Here is a 22,561-nt window from a genome sequence, read left to right on the forward strand (position 1 = left end):
CCACACAATCTATGCAAAAATAATTCAAGTCCTTCCTTCATATACATGTTTTCGGCAGTGAGCTGTATCCTCTACACCAGCTTGAAGTCTCTCTTGGGCAGCAAGTCTGATCCAACCAGACAATTACATTAAAGCCTCAAATTTCAGGGTGAGTGGAAAAAGCAGAAGAACGGAACTAATCATTACATCCTTCAGTGTCCCAGTACAGACATGACAGACTAATCAGCACTTTTTTAGACTGCATCATTCAAACATTTGGCTAAATTACACATTCACATTTAACATTTCATGCCAAAAGCCAGGGCACCATTCAATTGTCAATGGATTCAACTGCATAAACCAAGGGTGAAGTGTACTGACATAAACAGTTTTAGATAGATATGTAAAAACATACACGCACGCACACAAAAGATATAATATCGACCATAAAATATAGAAACAGAATTAATCCATTTGGCTTAATGCTCCACCATTCCTTCATGGCTGATGTGTTTGTCAACCCCTTTCTCCTGCCTTCTCCCTGTATCCCTTGATCCACTTACCAATCAAGAATTTATCTATCCCTATCTTAATGACACTCTATGTCATGATCTCAGAGTTCCACTGATTAACCATCCTCTGGCTGGTTTTTCCTTATCTCAGTTCTGAAAGGTCATCCCTTCACTCTGAGGCTGTGCCCTCGGGTCCTAGTCTCTCCCGTCAGTGGAAACATCTTCTCCACGTCCACTCTATCCCGGCATCTCAGTATTCTGCAAGTTTCAATCAGCTCCTCCTTCATCCTCCTAAACTCCACTGAGTACAGAGCCAGAGTCCTCAACCACTCCTTATACAAGAAGCCCTTCATCCCTAGCATCATTCTTATAAACCTCCTCTGGACCCCTTCCAATGTGAGTATGTCCTTGTTTAGATAGGAAGCCCAAAACTCTCTCAATATTCCAAATTCAGTCTGACCAGAGCCTTGTGCTGCAGAGGCTATATATCCCTGCTCTTGTTTTCTAGCCAACCTTGAAATAAATACTAACATTGCATTTGCCTTCCCAACTACCAACTGAACTTGCATATTCACTTTAAGAGAATCCCAAAGAAGGACTCTCAGGTCCCCTTTTGCTTTCAATTTCCAAAGTCTTTTCCCATTTAGAAAATAGCCTATGCCTAGTCTTACCACCAAAGTACATAACCTCACACTTTCCCACTTTGTATTCCATCTTCCATTTCTTTGCCCACTCTCCTAGTCTGTCCATTTCTTTCTGCAGCCTCCCCATTTCCCCAACACTACTTGTCCCTCTACCTATCTTTGTGTCATCTACAAACCTAGCAACAATGCCTTCACTTCCTCATCCAGATCATTAATGTATAACATGAATAGTTGTGTTCCAACAGTGACCACTGTGGAACCCAAGTAGTCACTGGCTGCCATCCTGAAAAAGATCCCTTTATCCCCATTCTCTGCCTTCAGCCAATCCTCCATCTACACCACTACCTTGCCCATAACACTGTGCACTCTCATCTTCTTTAGCAGCCTCCTGTGCGGCATCTTTTCAAAGGCCTTCTGGAAATCCAAAGAAACCACATCGACTGGCTCTCCTTTGTCTAACTTAGTACTACTTCAAAGAACTTAACAGATTTGTCAGGCATGAGCTCCCCTTGACAACGCTATGCTGACCCAGCTCTATTTTACCATGCACGTCCAAGAACTCCGCATTTTATCCTTAATAATGGACTCTAAAATCTTACCAATGATTAATGTCAGGCTAACCAACGTATAATTTCCTGTCTTCTACCTCCCTCCCTTCTTAAAAACAGGAGTGTTAAATGAGTTATTTTCTAGTCCCGCGGGATCCTCACTGACTCTAGCAATTCCTGAAAGATCACCACCAATGCCTCTACAATGTCCTCAGCTATCTCCTTCAGAATCCTGGGGTACAGCCCATCTGGTCTGGGTGATTTATCCACCTCCAGACCTTTCAACTTCCCTACCACCTTCTCCTTTGACCGCTGACTCTCTTGCAGTTCTGGTAAACTGTTGATGTGTTCCACTGTGAAAACAGATGCTAAGTACCTATTCAATTCCTCCGCCATTTCTTTGTTTCCCATTACTATTTCTCCAGCCTCATTTTCCAGCAGTCCAATGTTCACTCTTGCCCCTCTCTCATCTTTCAGATATCTAAAAAAAAAAGTCTTTTAATCTTCTTTCATATCTTTGGCTCACTTACTTTTGTCTTTCATCTTCGCCTCCAGATTATTTCTTTCACTTATCCTCTGCTGGTTTTTAAAGGCTTCCCAACCATACTCCCTCATTAGCCACGGTTGCCTAATCCTCCCTTAGTATGTTTCTTCTTCCTTAGGATGAACTTCTGCTGTGATTCTTGAATTACTCATAGAACCTTCAGCCAATGTTGCTCCACCATCTTCCCTGCCAGGCTGCCCTTCCAATCAACTCCAACCAGCTACTTCCTCATGTCTTTGTTCTTACTTTTACTCAATTGTAATACTGTTACATCTGATTCCAGCATCTCTCTCAAACTGCAGGGTGAATTGTATCACTGTCACTGTCACTGTCTCCTTGGGATTCCTTCACCTTCAAACTCCCTAATCAGGTCAGACCTCCAAATCTAGAATTTCCTGTTCCCTCATGGGCTCAACAATAAACTAATCCAAAAAAAAACTACCTTGTAAACATTCCACAAATTCCTTTTCTTGAGATCCACTACCAACCAAATTTTCCCAGTTAATCTGCATATTGAAGTCCCCCGTGATTATTGTAATAGTGCCTTTCTTACATGCTTTCTCTATCTCCTGATTTATTTTCTGCCCCACATCCTAACTACTGCAAGGAGCCCTGTACACCATTCCCATCAGGATCTTTTCTTCCTTTGGGGTTGCTCAATTCCACCCACACCTTCCGACTCTATACCACTTCTTGCCATCAGGTTAATTTCATTTCTTAATAACAAGGCAACCCAGCTGCTCCCTCCCAGCTGCCTGTCCTTTCAATAGGAATTGTATCCTTGTATATTTCATTCCCAACCCCGATCCCTTTGCAGCCACATCTCAGTAATACCGACAATATCACACCCATCAATTTCAATCTGTGCATGGAGGGAGTGAGGGGTCACAGTGATAACTGCGACTTGGCTGATTGGAACAGTCACTGAAATAACTCCACAAAAGGCTGGTATCCTGTCACCAAGTCTCCCTTTATTTACACGTACATAGTACATGACACTGACCCAGCAAGCCCAGAGCCAGCTCTCAGACACTGACACTCCTGTTTATATGTATTTTTTTTAATTCCTAAAGATATAAACATTTGTTCTCATATCCAGCTCCCAGTTAATGCCATATGGCAACTGTGTAGCCACTCTGTGAATTTCCTCATCATTTAGAGGAATGAATGTGTATTTGGCATAAGGCTATTTGAAAAATTGATGTGAACAAAACTAGTAAAAATAACTTACCACAATCTCAGATTGGTCCAAAGTACTTTGTAATCAATGAGGAATTTTTTAAATGTATAGGCAATGTAGGAAATTTGGCAGCCACAACAATCTCCCACAAACAGCAATAATGACCAGGTAATCTGTTTTTGAAATGTTAGTTGAGGGTTAAATGTTGTCAAGGACACTCCTGCTGCTTTATAATGGCACAGTGAAATAACTGCCCAGAGTCCAGTATCCCATCACCAAGTTCCCCTTTATTTACACGTGCACAATATATGACACTGACCCAACGAGCTCAAAGCCAGCTCTGAGTGAACAGAACCCCTGATACTCCTGTTTGTATTGGTCAGCCAGGACTACCCGATTGGGGCTGTTAACCTGGTCCAATCAGGGAACTCATTCTACAAGATCCACCTAGTTGACCTCACTCCAATCACTAGTCACCAGACTAACTGCTCTTATCTCCCTCATGTTTGATCCACAGGTCCATGTGCTCAGCTAATAGCAATGGTAGCTACTTTCATTGCAATATGAAACTATACGGAACTGCAGGAAGGACATTCGAGGCATCCTCCTTACTGTCAGCTGATCGCTTTAGAATTCTTACTTCAGGAGTTACAAGGAGAGATTGTACAAATTAAGCCTGTTTTCTCTGGTATTTAGAAGACTATGGAGGTAATCTGATTGAAGTCTTCAACATGAAACCTATTAACATGAAAAGACAGAGTTGATAAAGATACACTATTTTCACTGGTTGGGGATTCTAGAACGAGGGGCATAGTCTGAGAATTGAGGGTAGACTGTTCAGGAGCGATGGTTGGAAGCACCTCAATAAAGAACAGGCAGAAGATGTTTGGAACTGTCTTCCACAAATGGTAGTTGATACTTGAGAGCTTAAGAATTTTTTTTTGTTAAGCAAAGGAATTAAGGGATATGGGCAGGTATATGGAGATAGGCCACAGATCAGCCATGGTCTTATTAAATGGCAGAACAGGCTTGAGGGGCGGAATGGCCGACTCCTGTTTCTATATTCCTACATCATTAGATGGTGCTGAACTAGGAACAAATCCTCTATCAGCATAGTAACTGTACCTACTGCAGTGTACATGCTGGTAACTCAGAATGATGATTTTTCTTTTATCAGCTTAATATTTGGTCTCTTTACAATCAGATTATATGGCCCTGCTCCCCTGATATTAAACAAAATAGTATCTTATCCAGTCTTAGCATTATTCCAAAAACTTAAATCATATACCTTGTTTTATTGTAACGCTCTCTTTTGTCTTCACTCAATAATTCAATGACTGGCTATCAAACTCACGTTTTATCCCATCTCAGAACATCTGTACTTTCCTAGAATCATCAAATCCCTACAGTGTGGAAACGGGCCATTTGAGTCCACACCGGACCTCCAAGGAGTATCCCACCCAGATCCACCTTATCCTCATAACTCTGCATTTCCCATGGATAATCTACCTAGCCTGCACATCCCTGCACACAATTTAGCATGGTCAGTCCACCTAACCTGCACATCTTTGGATTGTGGGAGGAAATGGAAGCACCTAGAGGAAACCCACGGAGACACAGGGAGAATGTGCAAATTCCACACAGATAGACAGACAGTTATCAGAAAATGGAATCGAACCCGAACCCTGGTGCTGTGAGGCAGCAATGCTAACCACTCGGCCATCATGCCATATTTTGTTAACAACCCGCCAGCCTAAGACAGTTTCCATCAAAAAGCTGGATAGGGGAGGTGACACAACAAGCTGGGATTATTTTACCACCTGGTAAAAGTCTACTGTGGAAAAATGTTGATTAGTCTGACCCGGAGTCACTTTCAAGCTCACACACAAAGACATGGAAAAATTCAGCCATTCTCATCTCTGCATCAAACTTCTGACCCCCAGTCAGTCAGACCTGCAATGTGTCACTTCACATTTTCTTCTGAGACAGCATGACCTTTTGGACTAAGGATCAGTTTTAAAGGAAATTGCAGCCCTTCATCAGCTTGCACTCCCAGAAGAATGTAGACATCGGGAGAAGACAAGCTGAATGCTGTCAGGCAGTTTACTCTCTTAGTGGGTGTCACCTCGTTTAATGTCACCATTGATGAGGAAGTGGTTTTCAAAAGCAAATACAATCGCGCATTTGGTGGAGTCTGCAAATGAGTGTGGAACACCAACCAGGGTCAGTTGGCAAAGCGGTAGTCCTCACCAACCTCTGCATGGCACCGAATCCTGGGTCGTGTACACTTTCTAGAGTGCCCACATCAGAGCTACCTCCACAGCAGTCTCAGGTTTCACTGATGGGACTGTATCACAAACATTGACATTGTGGTCACACGCAATATCTTTTGAACAAAGCCAACCCTCCTGCAAAGCCATCTACACTGGGCAGATCACATTGTCCATGCCGATGGCCATCAACTAGCCAAGGTTGTGTTGCACAGGGAATTAGTCATTGGCAAAACAGAAGGAGTACAGACATTTCCATTCACTCCTGAAAGAATTGCCTCTCTCTGTGCCAGATCAACCATCACCAGTGCCAGTGCCAACCATGTATCACAATGCCTGGAGATGCTGAGAGGAGAGGGCAGCAGGTACCTTTGAGACTGAGTGAAGCATAAAAGAGAAAAGGAGAGGGATAGATCTGATTGTCACCAGCAGTGACTATGCCATCGCCAGCAGCCACTGAGAAGCTGCCAATCACGAACAGGCCGAACTAGGCAGCAGCAGATCCGCACTCCATGTAAGCTTCCGGAAATCTTCATTCCGGAAGAGATGCCTAGTTGACGGATTGGCACTGGCCTGCAGAAAAGGCAATCTCCACAGCAGAGGTCACTTCTCCAAGGTCAACCCACTGAACTCCTGTGACTATAATTAAACAATGTCTCTTACTAACTCTGATAAAGACATTGGTGTGTCTCTCCAACAAATCCAATTACAAACTAAATTGGCAGAAAAATATGCTGAAATTTCTATGCAATGCAAGAATCCTTTGTTTCCACTTTTTCCAATTCAACACCTAGCATGTCATTCCCACCCACCAATACACAAACTATATTAATTCACCTCACCATGTAATATCATGAGGGACATAGATAATGTGAATAGCAAACGTCTCTTCCCTAGGGTGGGGGAGTTCAAAACTAGGGGCCATATTTTTAAAGTGAGGGGAGAAAGATTTAAAAAGGGACCTGACGGGCAACATTTTTTTAAAAAAAAAGAGGGTAGTTCGTATGTGGAATAAAATGCCAGAGTTAGTAAATGCAGGTACAGTTAGAATGTTTAAAAAGCATTTGGACAGGTGCATGAATAGGAAAGTTTAGAGGGATATGGGTCAAACACAGGAAAGTGGGGCTAGTTTAGTTTAAGAAACCTGGTCAGAATGGATGAGTTGGGCTGGAAGGGTCTGTTTCCATGCTGTATGATCTACCAGCAAATGTAACAGCCACTGTGAAAGGCTTTTGAAGTAACTTCTGTAGAAAACTTTAAATAATTTCTGAGCTGCATAAAGATAGCACTTTGCAAATTTGACCTTCGTTGAAATCTCAGAGTATGTTGGTTGAACAGAGTGGTTAAACTAAAATTAAATGTTTTTAAAATATGAAAGAATATTGGATTACTACATAACATGGATTGAGATCCTCTGAGATATCAATTTAAAGGAACAAGATCAAGGATACCGATGACAGGTTGTATTAAACAGTTAAAAACCAACAACTTTAATGTGGTACAAATGGCATTATTTCGGCAAAGCATCAATAGTCCATTCTTAACGCTTGCCTCTGTCTTCATAACAAAGTTCTCTGTTTTTGATTTGCTTTGCCTTTTATAAATCAGCTTTGAGCTGTTGGTTAGTTGTGAAATTCAGTTAATGTGGCCTCATGACTATGACAGTGACCAACTCAATTTGACAGAGGAATGCACAGTAAATGTAGCTGGTGGAAAGGCCGAGGTTAGATCTCAGGCATAAGACTGAAAGCAGGAATCCTCACTGCTACACTTGACCTGCTTAGACTATTGCCACAACAGTGAAGTGGAGCAAGGTTAGAAAACATTGAGGTTTCATTAGAAACAGCCAACAAACGATCTTCTCCCCATTTATTTTCACACATATCAGCACTGAAGTTGTTTGTACATCTGAATAAAATTAACCCAAGACTTCACAGAAATTGTGCATAGTTTGCCTGCAGCATCAGCATTGGTCTCCTCACTTCAATCAAAGCTTCTGAGTTTAAAGCTTTACAAACATTCTGTGTTGTATAGCCCTAGTTCTTTGGATGATTATCAACTATTTATCAAAATATAGAAATCTTAAAGACCAAGATAAAACCCATGAGTATTGTCCATATTAAAGGATGATTTCCTGAAGGACAAGAATTTGTTTCTAATTTGGAATTTAAATTCAGACTATTCAAACATTAAAATTATAATCACTGACCGTGCCCTTTAGTGCAGGTGAAGCTTTATGTACATTTTCCCTGTGACCAATGAGAGTCCATCATCAGGGTCAAATGAGGGTCAGAAGCTCTTTACTTTAAAATATAAAGCAGCTGAATAAACCACATGCGGCTTTGGTGACAGCTAACCCCATCTGTCTGAAGCCAGTGAGAAACTCCAGTGATGATGATAGATTGAAGAAGCTGGGGACTGTTCTCTTTGAGAAAGTGAGGACTGCAGATGATGGAGATCAGAATCAAAAAGTGTGGAGCTGGAAAAGCACAGCCGGTCAGGCAGCATCCGAGGAGCAGGAGAGTCGGTGTTTCGAGCATAAGCCCGTCATCAGGACAAGTTCCTAAGCCATAGCAATTCTGTGATTCGACGAACGCCTCTTCCAGAGGATGGAGCAGAGTCAGCAAAGCAACATTCCTGACAAAGGGCCTACGCTCAAAACATTGACTTGCCTGCTCCTCGGATGCTACCTGACAGGCCGAGCTTTTCCAGCACCACAACTTTTGAACTGTTCTCCTTGGACAGAGGAAGGCTGAGAGGAGATTTGCTGGAGGTTTTCAAAATCAGGAGCCATCTGGGTGGAGTGGACAGGGAAAAACCGTTCCTGCTCATTAAAGAAACAGGAAGAGGTTTGGAGTTAGGATGAGCAGGAGAAGGTGGTATGAAGTGTGGAAGAACTTTTTCACACACATAATGAGGGTATGAATGCATTGCCTGGATCTGTGATTATTTGGATAAAAATACCTACTCAGGGCATGGAGAAAAAAGCAGGGGATGGGCACCAGGTACCGATGCCCATTTCAAGCACAGGTGTGATGGGCCAAATGGCCTCCTCCTACACCATAACAATTCCATGATTCTACGAATGCCTCCTTCAGAGGAATGGTCTGAGGATACCACAGAGTCAGCAAAGCGACAGGAGAGTCAGGGCAAGAATCTAGGAATCTGTCTACTGCCCCCACTGAGATATAAAAATTCAGCCACTTGGTTCTAAAAGCATGCAGATTCTGCAAAACGGAGAAGTTTTGTGACAGCAGAACCAGTGGTGAATCCTGTATAAGGAGATGACTCCATTTTCTTTAGTTATGATGCAGTTTTCATTTTATAGCAATGATGTTTGATCAGATCCCATTGATACACCACAGCTCGGCAGCACCAGATTTAGGTCAGAATTTAGGGAAGGCTTTTAAAGAAAATCAGACATTGCTGATCAAATTTTAATTTGATACATTCCTTTAATTTTTTTTTCCCATTCATAGGGCGTGGGCTTCACTGACTGGGCCAGCGTTTATTGCCCATCCACAATAGCCCTGGAGAAGGTCAGCTGCCTTCTTAAAGGCCAGCAATGCTTGGTGGTTCAGGACACATGGTGTCTTTACTTTAGATTTTTTTTTTAGATTAGATTACTTTACAGTGTGGAAACAGGCCCTTCGGCCCAACAAGTCCACACCGACCCGCCGAAGCGCACCCACCCAGACCCATTCCCCTACATTTACCCCTGCACCTAACACTACAGGCAATTTAGCGTGGCCAATTCACCTAATCTGCACATTTTTGGAGTGTGGGAGGAAACCGGAGCACCCGGAGGAAACCCACGCAGACACGGGGAGAATGTACAAACTCCACACAGTCAGTCGCCTGAGGCGGGAATTGAACCCGGGTCTCTGGCGCTGTGAGGCAGCAGTGCTAACCACTGTGCCACCGTGCCGCCCTTTAGGGAGGGAGTTGCTGGCTTCCACTTAATAATATTAGGACAAGGGCAGAGTAGGTAATGAATGGGTTCCCCTTTGAGGGAAAGACACCAACAATTCTCATAGGATTGGCCAGTCAGTGTTTGCTCAGGTGGAGCAGTAAAGTGTTGAATTGTGCTGGTGGAATAACACACCACAATAAAAGAAGGAGGCATGAGGACAGCTGGTAAAAAGCTTGAGCAAAGAGGCATTATTTTGAGGAGCATCTTATAAAGGAGGAAACAGACACAAAAAGATCTCTATTGGGGGCGGGCAGGTATGTGTTGGATTTTAAAAACTTGGAAACTCAGAAGATGGAACTCACCGTCACCAATGATGGAGACAAATTAAATGAGCGATGTGCCGAAAGCCAGGAGGAGGAGAAATGCAGCATTAGTGAAGGCTTATAGACCAGAGTTCCAGAGATACAGAGGGGCAGAGCCACAGAGGGATTCAAATTCGCTGACAAACATTTTCAGTTGGTGGCATTGTTGGATCAAATACGTCAAGCTTTGACACACCCGCAAATCAAAATTCAGGATAATCCTCATGTTTCTTTGCCCAAAAACCAACTAAATGATGGACTGGGCAGACAGCTAAATTAATATTCCACACGTAGGTGATCATTGTGTGAATCAAGCAAATTCATGCTGACTCCAGGTTAGACAGACACAAAAAGCACAATCAAAACAAGCCATTCCAACCTGTATGGATGGTTAATGCTGGACCAAAGATAAAGGACATTAGAAAAACGACCATGTAACTGCATAACTTGCATAATTTCCACACAGACCAGCTGTCTTAAATTAGAAATGCAATCTCCAGCCTCCCCTCATTTGTAGTAAACTAATCACTTATTGAATTACCTTCGCCTTCTATAAATAACATTTTATGAGCTGCCTCTTGTAAGACAAAATTAAGGAATGGAATGTGAAAAATTGGTCTTGTGATTGCAACTAAAGCAATAACATTTTACGAAAGGATACAGAGAAACAGAAAAGGGCACAAAAAAAATCTCTGGAATGAAGTGTAGGGCTGACGAACAATGAGATAGAAAATCAACTTCCCAATTAAAGAACAGAACTAGGTGTCAATTGGCATCTCATGTAGCCACACCAATCAGGTCCACATCCTAAACAATGTTTGCATATGAGCAAATGTATCTGTAAAAATTACGTTCAATGCTGCCATGTGTGCAAAGGATTGTTTACTGAATCAGATGAAAACAGCATTGTGCAAAAAGGTGGTGACTCAATTGTCTCGATCTCCACCCCCATGGAGAAGGCACTGGATATTCCAATGTAGCCAGTTCACCTATCCACCTACATCTTCAACTGCCTGTGGTTACTATTGGACTTTTTCAGTTTAAATATGTGATGGGACAACACCATTGAATGGAAAATGATGGACCAACTGGCCCTTTCTCTCCATTATTCCTTTCAGGAAGCACACAAAAGACTGTTTGTTCCATTAAAGTTTCAGCTGCTAGGAAACCATCCATCTCTCCAACCTCCACTGCTCTTTCATATTCTACCTGGACCATGACTGGGGGTACATTCTCGGTGTCACATGGGCCCCTACCCATGATGTTATTTACTCTGGGTGTCCATACCTCAAGAACCTGCTACACCAGCCAGTGACACAGACAGTACTCACCATTTATGGAGGGCACGGGAACGTTAGCCATAACAAAAATGGCTTAACAGTTGCTGGAGCCCATGACATAGATTAGACTATTACACAGTTGCCTCCCTTCCTTTCAGAGAATCACTGATACTTCCAGAGAGCTGGCTTTACCTTGACAGCCATTAGTGTACCACTGGGTGTGTGCCGCATCTTCTCGACGACCCCGTACGCACCGCGGCCCAACTCCGATAACGGCTCCAGGTCATCGGCTTTCACTTCGAAATTCTACAGAAAATGGAGACAAGGGTTTCATGGTCCGATTAAACCAAGCAGAGCAGGCAGAACAAACAGTGCACCCCGCAGATGAGAAATCTTCATCGTCAACAAGTGACACTTTACTCAACAATATTTACCAGCACATTATTCAGGCAGACAGAATTACCACCAATGAAGATTAGGAGATTAGAATCCCCACAGCGTAGAAACAGACCATTTGGCCCAACAAGTACACACTGACCTTCCAAAGAGTAACCAACCCAGACCCATTCCCCTACCTTCTTACTCTATATTTACCCCTGACTAATGCACCACACCTACACATCCCTGAACACTATGGGCAATTTAGCATGACCAATTCATCTGACCTGCACATCTTTTTATACCTGTGGGAGGAAACCAGAAGAAATCCACACAGACACGAGGAGAATGTGCAAACTCCACACAGACAGTCGCCAGAGGCTGGAATCAAACCCGGGTCCCTGGCACTGGGAGGCAGCAGTGCTAATCACTGAGCCTCCGTGCCGCCCCAGACGATAATGTATCACAGCAATCGTCATCTCCGGCAGAGGAGACCCCATCACTGTTTAAAGGACAGGACTAAAGGTAAAGTCACCACAATCCAACTGGACTACAGGGCTGCTTTCCCATGAGGGAGAGGTGACTGCTGTAAACATAGGGTTAATCCGGTGTTTTGATTGGAGCAACGTGTGAAGGTCAGAGCGGGTACCCAGTCATTAGAGTTTGCTGCTCATTCCCCCAGACTGCCAGCATTTCAGGCCTGCACCAGGACATAGCTGCTCACATCCCAATTCCACAGTCCTTAGCATCTTAGACCTACCAGCCTCTACATGCCACCATGGCACATCCACTTGGAGCACACTTCAGCAATCCAATGTTGTACGAAAGAGTGCACTGGCACCTCTCGTTACAGTGGTGCAAATTGGAGCAAGCAACCAATTCACAGATTAGACGAGAGTGTACCTCTAAGCTGTTCACTGTCTTTGCGTTCTCTCAGTTTGCCCCTAACTAGATATAACACCACCACCTTGCTGTGCCTTTGTTCACTTGGTCTTCTCAACTGCTAAAGGCTGCATTATTGCTAGGAATGTGTTTTTTTTACCCTGCACAGATAGCCTGGCAGCTTGTCATGACAGGCAACAGGCAGCAGTTAGATTGGGCTCATTCCTCTGCAGCACATTCCAGCCTCAATCTGAAACCACGTGCCAGCAGTTTACACAACAAACAGACTGCAAGTGTTACTGGGTGGCTCAGGGAAGTCCAGGGGAGCAGCCATTAGTCAGGGACCTCAGCAAATAAGTCACAGGCAGCCTCCGATATCAGACCAGGGAGTAGGATATGGTCAATTGACTGCTAGGGGTGGGCTGTGGGATCAGCGTCAGGATCCTCTCCTCGACGGGGGTGAGGTGCTGAATGTCAGGAAGCCCGCCACCCATCTTGGCTCTCTCTCTCTGTCCCGTCTGGTCTGCTGTCTCCAGGAGTGAGAGAAGGGGAGGGATTGACTGAGGTGAAAGTGGTTGCCTCTGCAGTTAGTGCCAATGTAGGTGGCGTGAGTGTCGTGAAGTGTGAATAGGCAGTGTCGGGTTACGGAGGGTGGGCGGGAGAAGGTGGGGGAGGGCACACCTTGCGGGGGATAATGACCGTGGTACAGCGTGAGCCGTGGTGGGTGCAGTAGCAGTGACAAAGTGAGAGTGGGGCAGCAGAGATAGTGAGTGTGGGCAACAGAGAGAAGATCACGGCACTTATCCTGGCAGGGTCCATACTGACCTGGGTACCAACCTTAGACCAGTCTAACAGGGTTTCGAAGAAGATTTCATAGCATTTTGCTTTTATAAAGAAAGTAATGAGCTGTTTCCATTTCTTTATGGTAACTGGTAATTTTCTTTGCAATGGTTTCACTCAAGATTATCCTTACCTGTCTGATAATTTCAGCAGAGCTGAGGCAAACTAAAACAAAACATTGCATGACTTACAGAAGCCTCAGTACCATCCGGCGAGAGTAATTGAGGTGTCGCTTTGCGGCAAAAAAAGGGGTGTTGTTGTTTTTAACAACAGGGTTTACCGAGACATCGAGGACGACAGTTAATTCACCTCCCCACAGGAGGCTAGATAACCAACACAAACAGATGGAACCAGTGACTGGATGTCTCTCTGCTGCGTGCCAATACACTGTGTGAGGGTGTTGTAATAAATCTTCCCAGCTGAAGTGAATGTTAGAATCCTGGGAGGTAAGATTCCCAGAGACACATTGGATAGAACACCAGGCCTCCGCAAGGAGAATGTGGTTTTGGACTGTATCATCAAAGACAGTGTCAGGCAGCTCAGCTTTCCACACCTTCAGCTCATCTCCACGACATGTACTCAATGGCGACTCCATCGAGATCTCTCTCAGTGTCAGTAACCCAGCCACACGTGGACTTCCTCCTACTTTTCCAGCATGGGTTTCAGACAGTACCATGTAGCTTGTCCACTTGTTATCGTCTGAAACGGGGCCAGAGGCAAAAACATCTTCCTGAGGCTTCATTTGTTTTAAATGTCACCACAGGCCTGAATTTATTGCCCAAATACAACACAAACGTAATATTCCCATTCTTACCTTGAAGCTATTTAAGATTAAAAGAACTACAACACTCAACTTCAGCAACTGCTTCCTAAGTACTATATACAGAGGAACCTTGATTATCCGAGTACCAATTATCTGAATATCGGATTATCTGAAGGAGATCTCAAGGTCCCAACAGAAACATTACATCAAAGACGTGTTTCCAACAGTGGTCGCGTCTTTTGTTCACAGTGATTAAACAGGCACCGTCTCCAAATGACTAACCTCCCGCCCTATCTCTTTCCTCACACTTTCCCTGGAGTTCTACACAGGGATGTACCCTAAATCCCTCCCTTCCACAGATAATCTCTCCAACATTGTCCTGTACAGGGCAAAGGTGGAACTTGTCAAAAAAAGTTGCAGTAAAAAGTTGTGTGTGTGTGTGTGTGCGCGCGCGCGCTATTTGGAGACTCACCCAAAAGGCAGCAGCAGCAGTGTCATCGCTGGTGTCTGGTCTGGCTGCCCCAGAGAGGGGGCGGTGCTGGAGGGGGACAGAGTTGGACGGACATTGGGGGTCGGGATTGGTGTTGGACAGGGTTAGAGGTGGGTGGGGGGGGGGGCAGAGTTGGGGGGCGTGGGGGCGGTGTTGGACTGGGTTGGGGGGGGGGGGAGGGGTCCGTGGGGCAGAGTTGGATAGGTTGGGGGGGGGGGGGGGCGGTGGGCGGTGTTAGAGTTGGGGGGGGGGGGCAGGGGGCGGAGTTGGATGGGGCTGGGGGGTGGGGAGCAGGGGGGTGGAGTTGGATAGGTTGGGAGTTGGGGGGGCGGAGTTAGACGGGGTTGGGGGGGGGGCAGAGTTGGTCGAGGTTGGGGGGGGGGGGCTTGCGCGATGTGCTGCTGCAGTGTCCTGAACCAGGAGCAGACTTTAAAAACTCCGAGCCCCTGAGGAAAGGCATTTAAATCGATTAACCGAATAATCGATTATTCGAACGAAATAGTGCCCGCCAATCTCGTTCGGATAGTCGAGGTTCCCCTGTAATCAAAATATAATTTCAGGTTCACTGTTGAAGTGATGAGGAAACCACCTTTCAGATTCAGAGACTGTTGACGGCCTTTATATTTATATACTGCTACTGCCCCCTAGAGGCCAGCAAAACCTACTTACAGTGGAACATTACTGTAGATTATAACACACACTGCAGTAATAGCACAGTACCCTTTGCATGATGGTTGCCATGGCCCACATCAACTCCAGTCCCCCAGCCCTGCCTCGGTCTCCTGTAATTTGCTTACCGATGGAACATCTGGACAACAAGCACACCTACATCTGACTCCTGCCATTGAGTACAGCTCCGCCTTCAAAACAATTATCCCATCCAGACTGATCTCAAAACTCCATGACCTTGGTCTCAGCTCCAGCCTCTACAAGTGGATCCTCAGCTTTCTGACCCACAGACCACAATCAGTGAAGATAGGTAACTGCACCTCCTCCACCATAACACAGCACTGGAGTCCCCCAAGGATGTGTCCGTAGCCTCCTACTCTACTCCCTGTACACCCATGACTGTGTTGCCAAATTCCAAGTGAATGCCATTAACAAGTTTGCTGATGACACCACCATAACAGGATGGATATCTAACAACGATGAGTCAAAATACAGAAGGGAGATAGAGAGTTTGCAGCATGGTGCAATGAGGACAATCTCTTTCTCAACATGGGCAAAACTAAAGAACTGATCATTGACTTCAGGAAGAAAGGAGGAGGACATGCCTTCATCTACATCAACAGAGCAGCGTTTGAGAGGGTGGTAAGTGTCAAAGTTCCTCGGAGTAACAATAACCAATGATCTGTCCTGGATTTCCCATGTAGCTGCGATGGTGAAGAAGGCACAACAATACCTTTTCTTCCTCAGGTGGCTCAGGAAATTTGGCATGTTCATAAGAACCCTCACCAACTTCTATAGATGCACCATTGAAAGGATACTGTCCAGGTGCTTAACAGTCTGGTGTAGCAACTGCTTTGTCCAGGAGCATAAGGAACTACAGAAGGTGGTGTGCACAGCCCACACCATCACAGAACTGAAACCTCCCATCCATGGACTCCATGTACATGGCTCGCTGCCTCAGAAAGGCTGCCAACATCATCAAAGACCCATCGCCCTGGTTATGCTCTCCTCCAATCTCTTCCATCAGGCAGAAAATACAGAAGCCAGAACACGTGCACCATCAGGTTCAGAAACAGCTTCCTCCCGGCTGTTATTAGACCAATGAACGGACTCTCCAGCCTCAAATAACACTGATCTTGCTAACAATGATCTCACCTAGCGCACGTCCTGTGCAATGAAACCTGTACACCTCTAAGTCATTTTACAACGTTTGATCTGTACATCTTTGATTACCGTAACCTGCCAGTACTGCTCGTTAAACAAAACTTTTCACTGTACTGCAGTACACATGAACATAAATCAATGTGTGAACAGTGCATTAATCTAGCATCAACTGTTAATTGCAAAAACAAAAATTTCCTAACCTCTACCATGTTTGAATGTCTCTGGATGTGTGATCTGATGGCCATGGCTCATGCCTGTAACATCGCCTTCACTGTGAGGGATTGTTCTGCCCATCATTACAGTGGGTTCCCTCTTTCTGTCACTGGTGTGAAACATACACAGCATATTCCTTAACTTAAACCATCATGTGTGCCTTGTTTCCACATGCAAACTTAATTTTAAAAGTGATGGTAAATAGCATCTATTGGGCCAATAGAGAAATGCTTTTGAAAAGCAGCAAGGGATGAAGGAAGTGGTGCCTATTCTTTGCTGTCCTAGACAGGCATGTTTTACAATAGGAATATCATGCAGTGACGCAGCGCCCTCATGTGGGGAAAGCAAGCACAGCAACGAACGTACCCGAAGGAGGAATCAGAGACCAATTGCAGCATTGCTCCTTTATAGGTATTTCCAGAGGGCTGGATGTACCTTGCAGATTTTGTAAAAATTATAGAGAAAGCGTTGAGGAAACTCAAGCAAAAGATTAACGAGGCGTAGGTTCTGGTCAGGAATGGTCAAGCTCAGATCTCTACTAAACCAACTCCACCTTCAACAGGAAAACAGAAAGCACACCTTTTCCCTCGGAGGTAAACATGATAAAGATACCTTCGCTCTAGGCCACAGAGAGTTTCTGTGCCTGGGACCAGGTTAAATCAGGAGAAAGTGAGGATTGCAGATGCTGGAGATCAGAGTCAAGAGTGTGGTGCTGGAAAGGCACAGCAGGTCAGGCAGCATCCAAGGAGTAGGAGAATCGGGACAGAAGTCCTTCATCAGCAATGAGGTTTGTGGGCCGGAGGGGGGGCTGCTGAGAGATAAATGGGAGGGGGCTGGGGTTTGGGGGAAGGTTGCTGAGAGTGCAATAGATAAACAAAGGTGGGGGTGAAGGTGATAGGTTGGAGAGGAGGGTGGAGTGGATCGATGGGAAAGGTGATGGACAGGTCAGGAGGGCAGTGCCGAGTTGGAGGCTTGGGATTGGATAATGTGGGGGGAGGGGAAATGAGGAAACTGGTGAAATCCACATTGATCCAGTATGGTTGCAGGATCCCAAGGTAGAATATCAGCCACCCAGCTCCTGAAGGGAATGGCTGGAACCCCAGCTTCTGCTGTAGTCTAACACTGTGAGTTTACAATGGCACTACACTGTGTCACCCTGCTGTTTTACACTGCTCATGTTTCAGTTTGCATCCTTCAGGTTTTTCATTGATTTTTAAAGTTTCCTCTGTGAAAATAGTGACATCAGTGCATTTGCAATCCGGAGACTTGAGACGGTCATTTCTGGTTTGCCTGGTGTAACGCTTATAGTTTCCTAACCAACCTGTTCGGAGATGTTATTACGCAACTCTAGAGCCAATGGGACTTCAACCTGGGCCTCTTGGCTCACAGGTGGGGACACTATCACCATGCCACAAGAGCCTTTACTCTGGGGATAAGTGGAGAATGTGGGGGAATTACCTCAAATGGTAGAACACTCATTTCACCTGAGAGGTACTGGGGTTGATGCCCACATTGTCCACTTTGGTTTGGTAGTCAGTGAGCTCAGTTGACTGGGCAGCTTGTTTGTGATGCCAACAGAGTGAGTTTGATTCCTGCACTGGCTGAGGAGTGGTGACCCACAGGTTAACCCACCAACAATTGTGTATCTGTCTCTGTCTCTCTCTCTCTCTCTCTACCTCTCTAACATGAGAGCAACACTCTGGGACTGCGGCAACTTTACCTTTAATTATTGATCATGCACAAAAAAATCTCAAGGCCATAATAATTTCAGATCCCTGGGTCTGGCTCAATTGGGTTCCAAGCAAGGTGTCCTCTTTTACCATCCTCTGTACATAACTATGTTCAATAAAGCCTACTGCAGTTCAGTCACAAGAGTTAACCATATCTGGCAATAATATCATCTTTCTTTATTTTAACCATGTGGTGAACAAGCATTGCAGCCAGAAAGAATTTTGCAACTGGACAATAACATTGCAATTAAATTGGAAGGAAGAGCAAATGTGCCTGCTCTTATTGGAAATGCTGGATTTTGCAAGTTTGGGTAGAAAATCTGACAGGTGTTTGCCAGAATTTGACTTCTCAATATTTTGGATCATCTTGTTGAGACATATTAGAACACACATCTGGAGCAGGTGGGACTTGAACCTGCACCTTCTGGCCTGGAGGTGGAGACACCACCTCAAGATTTTCACAGCTTCTGGTGTTCATCCAATCATTTCTGAGATATTTTCTAGTGAACCTGTTCAGACATGATATGACACCCTTGTGGAGCAGGGGAGACTTGAACGAGGGCTGCCTGTCTCAAGGGTAGGGACGCTACCACTGTGCTGCAAGAGCCCTTTCAATCAACTGAAGACCTGAAAATACATAACAATCCCTTATTCTCAGACAATTATGCAAGCACTTAAGAGCCTTTACTCTCAACAATTCTACCAACTCAAGGACAGAGGACTACAATATCAAAAATCAGCAGTGCCCTGTTAACTAAACAAGTCCAATCTGATAAAGTAGGGAGGAGGCTTGGATGCAGCATCAATACCTTTTAGACCGACTAGGCTCTCTCATTGTAAAATTCCATGTTCTTTTATCTTTGTAGGAAATAAACTAATCTTAAAAATTACATTTTGTCATACGTATCTCTTGTCTGAGTGTTTAAGCAAACATTTAACTTAGGGGCATCTGACCTATGAGCCAGAGCATCTTGATGTCTACAAATTTACAGCTCTTTCATATGCTTCCTATAATTAATCATTACACAGCCTTGCACGAGAAGGATCACAGACCAGATGACAAATGATGTCAAGTATACTGCTCATCTTAAATTTTATTTATGCTTTATTTGAAGCCAGAGTTTGAAATACAGTGAAGTGTCAGTGGAAGATTTTGGGAATGGGAGAAGGCAATGAGTTTCAGATGGTGGACAGGAAACGGCAAGGTGGGTTGTGTTGGTGAATGGGGGAATTGATAGGCCATCAGATTGCTCCTGCTAATTTTACTTGCATTTCATTGCTGAAACAGAAATTGCTTTTAACCAAATCACATTTAATGCTCCCAGTAAAAATAAACAACTTAGCCACTTTCATTTCACCAAGCAATGCAAACTGTTGGAGCGCGACACCCCATGGCATTTTGTATTTGAAGTTAAAGGAAACAGGGTAAGACAAGAACAGTGATGGAATAAGACAGAGGAGGAGGATTTCAGAGAGATGGGGAGAGGGGATCAGAGAGGGGAAAGGAGTGAGAAAAGATACAGAAATGAGAGACAAAGAGCCAAGAATGTGCAGAAAAGAAAAAGAGGAGAAGAGAGATAAAACAGGCTGAGACAGCAGGATACTCCGGGGTGAAAGTCAAGTCATATCTGACCCCCACTTTCACATTAATTCCACCAGCTCAGGGAGAGTTATCCAGCAGGGACTCAAGATCAGCTTTAGTTAAACCTAACTCCTTAGCTCAGCCCGTCACCACTCCATTCCCCAGTCATCGCTGATTGAGGCTGATCCTTTTTCTCTCTCTAGCTTTGCCTCTTAACCAAAAAACCCTTTTTAATGAGCTTTGCTGCTGGGCGTTTTAATGGTCATTTCTATTAATCACTCATTTACATGATCAATGTATTGTTTTTAGTAACTGTTATGGGGACCCTTTCAGAAACTTGCTCACCAGACTTCCAAGGAAGAGAAAAATTGACATGTGCCTACGGCCCACCCATACTAAAGGGTTGGACAGCTATGAATTAACTCATGACATGACAATACTCCCACAGGAAGCTTCCAGATTGAAAAAAAAACATTTTTTTGCATAAAAAGGACTATTCATTCACTTTGTACTTTTTTAAAGATTTGTTCTTAAGCACTTCAACACAAAAAGGATGATACAAAATTTGAGACATAAAGCTTGGCTGTGAAACCACATCTCACCGTGTGGGTGGCACGGTGGCACAGTGGTTAGCACTGCTGCCTCACAGCGCCAGAGACCCGGGTTCAATTCCCGCCTCAGGCGACTGACTGTGTGGAGTTTGCACATTCTCCCTGTGTCTGCGTGGGTTTCCTCCGGGTGCTCCGGTTTCCTCCCACAGTCCAAAGATGTGCAGGTCAGGTGAATTGGCCATGCTAAATTGCCCGTAGTGTTAGGTAAAAGGGGTAAATGTAGGGGTATGGGTGGGTTGCGCTTCGGCGGGGCAGTGTGGGCTTGTTGGGCCGAAGGGCTTGTTTCCACACTGTAAGTAATCTAATCTAAAATAATGGTTTCATGTCATGTTCTTTCCACATGCTGTATTTCAATGCGAGGGAGTCATTAGGGGAGTAAATAGAATGACTCTTACCTTCTCACCTATAGCAATACAGGCCTTTGAATCCAGGTCTCTCGGTGGACTGCAGAGAGAAAACAGAAGGATTTTAGCTTACACAAGACTTCAGAGCAAACTCAGGAACTCATTACAACATGCGGGATACTGAGAAAACATGCTCCATATGGTTCAAGCTGCAAATGAAATGTCAAGCCAGATGGATTCCTCAGAGCCATAAAGGATCACCAAAGCCGAAACATTAACTCTGACTTCTCTTCACAGATGCTGCCAGGCCTGCTGAGGTTTTCCAGCAACGTCTGTTTTTGTTTCTGATTTCCAGCATCTGCAGTTCTGTTAATACAACATCAAGTCCACATTAAGGGTCCAGAAGAGAGTCACAAAGAAGATCTTGCGAACAAGAGGCTGAATGAGAAAGCAGACTGGATAAGTTGAGATTCTTTTTGTTAGCATAAAACTGATGATCAGGGGGACGTACACTAAAGTATTCAGGATTTTAAGTTGCTAAGTTAACAAAAATCATTCCCATCGATTGGTAAGTCAATGCTGTGGGTATTTGAGTGAATTCTTGAATGCATGATATTTTTGGAAAACACACCAAGGGGCTTCAGTGGAGCAGTGGGAGTGGTGCTATCTCTGAGGCAGGGGTTTTGGGTTTCAAATGTGTCACAACATCACTGAACAGATTGATTAGGAATACCTTAAAAACACATCATCACCCTGACAACGAATACCCTGTGAAAACTTATCTTCCGTATGAGTTAAAACACAAAATGAACTTACAATAGCAATGCTGAAAGCAGAGCCTGGATAGATTTAAAAAGAAAAAAAAAATTTGGAAAGGGGCTGAGGCAACGAGCGGGAGACCAAGACTGAATGAATGAATACAGGAAGTTCTTCTATAACACAATGGGTGCGTTCTTGTACAATCCCGTGTTACAGAAAAATCGCGCTTTAGAAACAGCGATTAAAATGTTAGTGATGAAATTATTTTAAAAGTTTGTGCTTTAGAAACACTGTCCCCAATTCATCAATCACATTACAGCTGATACACATTAACGAAACGCGCATTATACCAGAATGACCTGTATCTCTTTGGGATTCCTGACATCAACAAGATAGGCCAAATGGCCTACCCCTGCAATTCAAAGAACTGATGCTATTTCTGCATTTGTTTGATGAAGGAAAGTCTACAAATACAGTACATAGGCCATATGATGTGCATATTACAATTCTAAAGGCCAGGGCTAATTATTACTTGACAGGTCTGGCTGTGTAGCTACGTGTAATACTGACAATGCAACAGATTCCTGCTCTGGACTAACTGTACAGCAGGACAAATCCTCAGCTAACAACTACATACCACTCCCACATCGCTAGCAACTCCCCCGCCAACCTCCCAACCACTCCCCCATCCTCACCTCTCTTCCCTCCCCCCCCCCCCCCCCCCAGACAGCAGGGAAAACAAACTTCGCCTTATATTCATGTACATAAACAATACGAAGCATATTTAAAACAGGAGCCTAGAATTGCTCTTTATTCCAGGAATATTTCTACACCCCATCCAAACAGATGTCGATTTTCTGATTCACACCCCTCAGGCAAAGCAAACACACAAGTCATTGTATTT

General features: G+C 44.4%; 1 protein-coding gene across 3 annotated transcripts in view; it reads right to left on the minus strand.

The window, feature by feature from the left end:
- map2k6 (mitogen-activated protein kinase kinase 6) overlaps positions 1 to 22,561 on the minus strand; it is a 133,297-nt gene that overhangs the window by 59,994 nt on the left and 50,742 nt on the right. For all 3 annotated transcript variants that reach the window (XM_043714914.2, XM_088000680.1, XM_088000681.1), the window contains 2 exons: positions 20,950 to 20,998; positions 11,425 to 11,538 (listed from right to left, as the gene is read on the minus strand). In XM_043714914.2, coding sequence (XP_043570849.1) covers positions 11,425 to 11,463 — 39 coding nt within the window. In that variant the 5' untranslated portion in view covers positions 11,464 to 11,538; positions 20,950 to 20,998. The remainder of the gene's footprint in view (positions 1 to 11,424; positions 11,539 to 20,949; positions 20,999 to 22,561) is intronic.

The sequence above is a fragment of the Chiloscyllium plagiosum genome, unplaced genomic scaffold, assembly GCF_037043375.1.
Source record: "Chiloscyllium plagiosum isolate Xiang-an unplaced genomic scaffold, Cpla_swu_hap1 HiC_scaffold_25, whole genome shotgun sequence".
NCBI classification, from domain to species: Eukaryota; Metazoa; Chordata; class Chondrichthyes; order Orectolobiformes; family Hemiscylliidae; genus Chiloscyllium; species Chiloscyllium plagiosum.